This window comes from Otolemur garnettii, unplaced genomic scaffold (genome assembly GCF_000181295.1).
Source record: "Otolemur garnettii isolate 467f Iridium unplaced genomic scaffold, OtoGar3 scaffold00022, whole genome shotgun sequence".
NCBI lineage: Eukaryota > Metazoa > Chordata > Mammalia > Primates > Galagidae > Otolemur > Otolemur garnettii.
This window is the reverse complement of record NW_003852417.1, coordinates 16,763,206-16,769,182: the sequence shown is the minus strand read 5'-3', so window position 1 is coordinate 16,769,182 and position 5,977 is coordinate 16,763,206. Positions and strand designations below refer to the sequence as shown.

Sequence of the window (5,977 nt, the reverse complement as noted above, 5' to 3'; positions counted from 1 at the left end):
GGCTGAGGCAGGAGACTCGCTTGAGCCCAGGAGTTGGAGGTTGCTGTGAGCTGTAATGCCACGGCACTCTGCCCAGGGGGACAGCTTGAAGCTCTGTCTCAAAAAAATAAAATAAAATAAATTTAAGAGCATAATAATATCAAGTATTTGCTGGTGGAATATAAATTATTATAGACACTTTGGAGAGAAATTTTGTGATAACCGTTTAAATTTATAATGCACATATCTCATGATAAAGCGTAGGACATTTTAGAATTTGTGTTAGAACAACACATATATAGGGTGTCCATTGCTGTAAATTGCTGAGATTTGGGAATTGAGACAAATCTTGTTGCTCTTATTCAAGATTACTCAAGCAGTTATTTATAACCTCTTATTCAAATACAGCAAGCCCCTTATGAAGCATACATATACATAAGCTAAATGTTTGTATTTCTACATAAGGTTGATGCAAATATGGCTCTTTGGGGTATAGGGTATAGAACTCTATTTCCAGACATGATTAAAACTATGCCTGTGCTTACATGATTGGGATGTTTTTGGCTTACTCGTTAGTTTTTAAGTTCTTAGATATGTTAATGACTTTCTCACATTTATATAAAGGAGTAATACTGACCAAGTTTACCAATGTATAAGGATCATTCAGGTCTTGTGTTTAGTTGGCTTAATTTAGGTTTTTGTTTGCCTTGATAGGTTTCAAAGAAATTAGATGATCAGCATGGTTCTCACCATTTAAAAATCATTTACTTTATGTTATTAAGAAACTGATTTGTTTTGTTTCTTATAGTCAGTTTTCTCTTTATAGGCTCTAAAGCAGCAACAGCAGAAGAAGCAGCAGCAGCAATGTAGGCCCAGCATGTCCATCTCCTCCAACCAACATCTCTCTCTCAAGACTATCAAAGCCACTAGCGACTCTGTACCTGCCAAACCTGGTAGGCAGTTTAGGCATGTTTTTCTCTTTTTCTCTCTTTTTTTTTTTTTTTTGACAGCTTTAGACTGTCACCCTGGGTTGAGTACCATGGCGTCACAGCTCACAGCAACCTCCAACTTTCGGGCTTACTTAAGCAATTCTCTTGCCTCAGCCTCCCGAGTAGCTGGGACGATAGGCACTCACCACAATGCCCGGCTGTTTTTTTTTTGTTGTAGTTGTCATTGTTGTTTTTTAGCTGAGTTCGAACCCACCAGCTTTAGTGTATGTGACTGGCGCCCTACTCACTGAGCTAGAGGTGCTGCCTAGGCATGTTTTTCAATGGAAGCTTCTTTTTCCTAGTATTTTATGTTGGTTTTCCAGATTTGTATACAATATCATTTACTTTTAAATTCTGTATTTACATTTTTGTGCTGCCAAATCATTAATATACCAGTAAATCCTTCCAGGATAAATGAGAGAAGTTGTCTGCTGAATAATCATGCAGTTATTTATTTTTCCTGCAGTTATTTTAAAAAGCATCAGTTGGGGCAATGCCTGTGGCTCAGTGGGTAGAGTGCTGGCCCTAATACCGAGGGTGGCTGGTTCAGGCCCATCCCTGGCCAAATTGCAACAACAACAAAAAAATGGCCGGACGTTGTGGCAGATGCCTGTGGTCCCAGCTGCTCAGGAGGCTGAGGCAAAAGAATTGCCTTGGTCCAGGAGTTGGAGGTTGCTGTGAGCTGTGTGACACCACGGTACTTTACTGAGGGCAATAGAGTAGGACTCTGTCTCCCCCCATCCCCACAAAAAGCATCAGTTGGATTTGTTTGTAAGATAGAAATCAGTGACTAACTTTCAAAATTGTCTAAGCTAATAATATTTGGAAGCCTCTAGTCAGTAATCTTAAAAATATATGATGTTTGCAAAAAGCTTATGCTGGTCTTTATTGATTCTCTTTAAAAATGAAAAGGTTTTAAGTGTATATATACTACCTTTGACTTTCCATAGCAAATGTGTACAAGGCCTTTGATTTTTTTGTTGTTGTTCCTTAATTTATTTGTAATCTAAACTGGTTTAGATACAGACCTTATACTATATTAACATAATTCAGTTTGATGATTTTAATTCTCATACTGAAAACACATTACTGGAATTATGTTGCCTCATACATTAGCTTCATTTAGTTAGTACTGAATCATTGGTTTGTTGATTGATTGATTGATTTCTCTCTATAATCTCAGTGCCATTAGTCTTTACATATTTTTCCCTCTAGCAATATGGGAAGGAAAGCAATCTGATGGACAGTCAAGCAGCAGTCCTCAGAACTCGAACTCCAGCTTTTCATCGTCAGTTAAAGTGGAAAGTCCTTTGCTAGGCTTGGGGAAGAAATCATTTCAGAGGTCTGACAGACTCCACACAAGTAAGTTTACAAAGACTTCACTTTTCATTGCCATGATTTGTCAGCTATACATTTGAAATTCATCAGCTCTTTGGCTTAGGTTTAGGGCACAATTTAAGAGAGCTATGGTTAGGCATAATTTCTTTTTATTGTTGTTTACATAATTACCTTTAAGAAATGGAAAGAAATTTTGACAGAATTGATTTAATAAGCCTTTTTTCCTTACTTGTTGTCCCCTATTCACCTTTGAGCTCTTCTCTATCTTCATGGTCTTCTGTCCTCCCCTTATTAAACTTCATTTCAGGGAAAGATCTGTTATTACCATTTTGTGGTTTCTCTTTGTGCCAAAAGGTTGCTTTGTCCAGCATTACTTATGTTTTATTTTTGTGTACAGAAAGATAGAGTGGCTTATAATAAAATATCACAAACTAAATCTTTTTTTCCTATCTCCTCTGAAATCCCGCTGAAAAGAGAATATGGGGAATACAAAAGATTAAATCCATATAGGTGAAGAAAATTGGGAGACAGCAGATAGGCTGGCTATGTCAACAAATTTGGAAAGATGAAAATTTGATGGAATTTTTCACTGAGCTGAAGAACACTTGCCAGTAATGTGTCAGCCAGCTAAGCTGTAGAACACCAGAAAGGTTTAAGAGTTGGAGACGTGGTATATCACAGAAGAGAAGGGCAAGGTAAAGTTGGAAAGAAGGATAGTATTTGAAAATGAATAAGAAGCAATTTGATGCCGTACTTCAGCAAGAGACAGGAAGTTTATTTTGAGATGGAAATGAACCACAAAAACTCTAAATTCAGGGATACCAAACCCAGTCATGGGCAGATGATGAGGCATTATCCTGAAATCTGGGAACTCTAGTAAAATACAACTATAAAATAGTGATTTTCGGGCAGTGCCTGTGGCTCAGTGAGTAGGGTGCTGGCCCCATGTACCGAGGGTGGCGGGTTCAAACCTGGCCCTTGCCAAACTGCAACAAAAAAATAGCTGGGCATTGTGGCAGGCGCCTGTAGTTCCAGCTACTTGGGAGGCTGAGGCAAGAGAATCACCTAAGCCAAAGAGCTGGAGGTTGCTGTAAGCTGTGATGCCACGGCACTCTACTGAAGGCGATAAAGTGAGACTCTGTCTCTTAAAAAAAAAAAAGTGGTTTTCCTGATTTCGAGAATGCTAGTGGTAAGGCATATTTCTACCACCACTATTTCCTTTTTTCTCTTACCATGGTCCACCAGGAGTGTGATACCAAGGACAATTGAATAGCCTCAGGAAAAAAATCTACAGGTAAATTTCTAGGTTCCCAACCAACAGAGATCATCTTAGTAAATGAAGCCCACAAGTCTACAAGATGTAGACTTTATACTCAGAATTTCTAGTGGGCTTTGAGTGCTTCTTTTTAAATTTTGATCACTAGAATCGCTTTTGAAGAACTCCTCCATCATGAGAGATAGAATCTGAAATACAGAAACTCAGAGGAAACAGACTTCAGGGAGGACAATGTTTAAAACAAGTAACCCCAAAGACTATAATGTTCCCAGAAAGGAATAAAAGAAGAAATTGCATCCATGAAAGAACAGAATACTATTTAATAAGAAAATAAACAGTTTCAGGAAATGAAATAATGTGGCTGCTGAAATTAAGAATACTGAAGGATAAAGGTGAAGAAATTTTGTAGAAAATGTCAAAAAGAAAAAGATTCAGTAGGAAAGGTAAGAGAATTGGACCACCAATCCAGGTCTTCCAATGTGTTAAACAGTGGGACTGTAAGAAAGGAAGAAGAGAAGATAAAAGGGAAGTAAATGATGAACAATGTAAGAACATTTTTAGCTTTAGCACATCACTGAATGGCCGGTCCATCCCTCCTGCCCCATATAAGCTGTTTTCATAAGTTGCTTCAAGTGGCATTATTTCCATGTCTTATTGCTGCTTAAAGGAATTGTCTTTGCTTTTGCTTTTTTCATCTTTTAACTTTTGCAGTACAACCTTTCACACCTCTTCCTCTAATTTAAAATATTTGCAGTCATTATGCGTGCTATAATGCTGATGAACATTGAATTTCTTGAATGTTGATATTGCAGTATCACAAAGTTAGCAAATCATATCTTTTCACAGAAACAGGATAATATTGCAGTTCCTAATCTTCCTTAAAAAATTTGTTTTTCTTTGTTCAGTGGTCTTTTGGTTGTCTTTGACATGATAGGCTGTTAAGCAGACAGAATTAAAAAATACTGTCAAGCTATGCAAACTATTAACTAATTTCACTATAAACAGAAACATAGTGCACAACTGTCAAAAGCTTTTAACAGAGTGGCATAGATAACCCCATAAACCAGTGTTTTTCAACCTTCTTTTCTCACGGCACACTTGAACCTGTAGTTAAACTTCGACAGCACACTTAAATTACGTTGATCAAGGTTGGCGCCTGTGGCTCAGTGGGTAGGGCGCCAGCCCCATATACCAAGGGTGGCGGGTTCAAACCCAGCCCCGGCCAAATTGCAACAAAAAATAGCTGGGTGTTGTGGTGGGCACCTGTGGTCGCAGCTACTTGGGAGGCTGAGGCAAGAGAATTGCACCCAGGAGTTGGAGGTTGCTGTGAGCTGTGTGACTCCACAGCACTCTACCAAGGGCGATAAGGTAAGACTCTCTCTACCAAAAAAAAAAAAATTACGTTGATCAAAAAAGAGTAAAAAAAGAATATACTTGTAGTCTTCAGTGTTAGCCCCCAAAGAATTCTGAGATTAAAATTATATGTGATCAGGCAGTGCCTGTGACTCAAAGGAGTAGGGCACCGGCCCCATATGTCAGAGGTGGCAGGTTTAAACCCAGCCCCAGCCAAAAACTGCAAAAGAAAAAAAAAATTACGGGTGATTAGAACATCAATTTACAGACAAAATTGAAACTATTTTATTTGGAGATAGGGGATACACTAGTCGTCTCTTTTAGTTAGTAGTACATTTCTCCTGGTTTAAGTAACCTTTCCTCCCCCTGAATACAAACTCTGCATTTTAACTGTAAAAGAATGTGAAAAACTAGCATCATTGTGCATGTAAATACTCAACTATGTTTCAGCTTAAGCTTCTAATTTCTCTTGAAGTCAAACAGTTTTGGGGGGTTTTTTTTGTTTGTTTGGTTTGGGTTTTTTGCAACAGAGTCTCACTATGTCACCCTTGGTAGGGTGCTGTGGCGCCACCTCAAACTCTTGGGCTTAAGCAATTCTCTTGCCTCAGCCTCAGGAGTAGCATGGACTATAGGCACCCGCCACAACACTTGGCTATTTTTTCTTTCTTTCTTTCTTTTTTTTGGTTGCAGTTGTCGTTGTTTAGCAGGCCTTAGCCAACACCTTCTTGGTTATCTCTCCACCATCTTGTCTTACTTGAAAATGTTTTCAGTTTATTTACTATGCAATAGACATTCATTGTTTTATATCCAGCTATCTTTGCTTTAATGTGCCACTGCTTTGACTTTCTGTTACACATACAGTTCTTTTATTTATTTATATATATGCTGTGCCATTTTGATTTTTATATTGTTTGGTTGGTTCAATAAATTTGTGACACTCATGGCTTGGCGCCTATAGCTCAACCGGCTAAGGCGCCAGCCACGTACACCTAAGGTGGCAGGTTCAAATCCCCAGCCCGGACCCGCCAAACAACAATGACGG

General features: G+C 38.6%; 1 protein-coding gene across 3 annotated transcripts in view; it reads left to right on the top strand.

The window, feature by feature from the left end:
- ASXL2 (additional sex combs like 2, transcriptional regulator) overlaps positions 1 to 5,977 on the top strand; it is a 140,329-nt gene that overhangs the window by 109,144 nt on the left and 25,208 nt on the right. For all 3 annotated transcript variants that reach the window (XM_003787447.3, XM_023511854.1, XM_023511855.1), the window contains 2 exons: positions 806 to 932; positions 2,184 to 2,330. In XM_003787447.3, the coding sequence (XP_003787495.1) occupies positions 806 to 932; positions 2,184 to 2,330 (274 nt within the window). The remainder of the gene's footprint in view (positions 1 to 805; positions 933 to 2,183; positions 2,331 to 5,977) is intronic.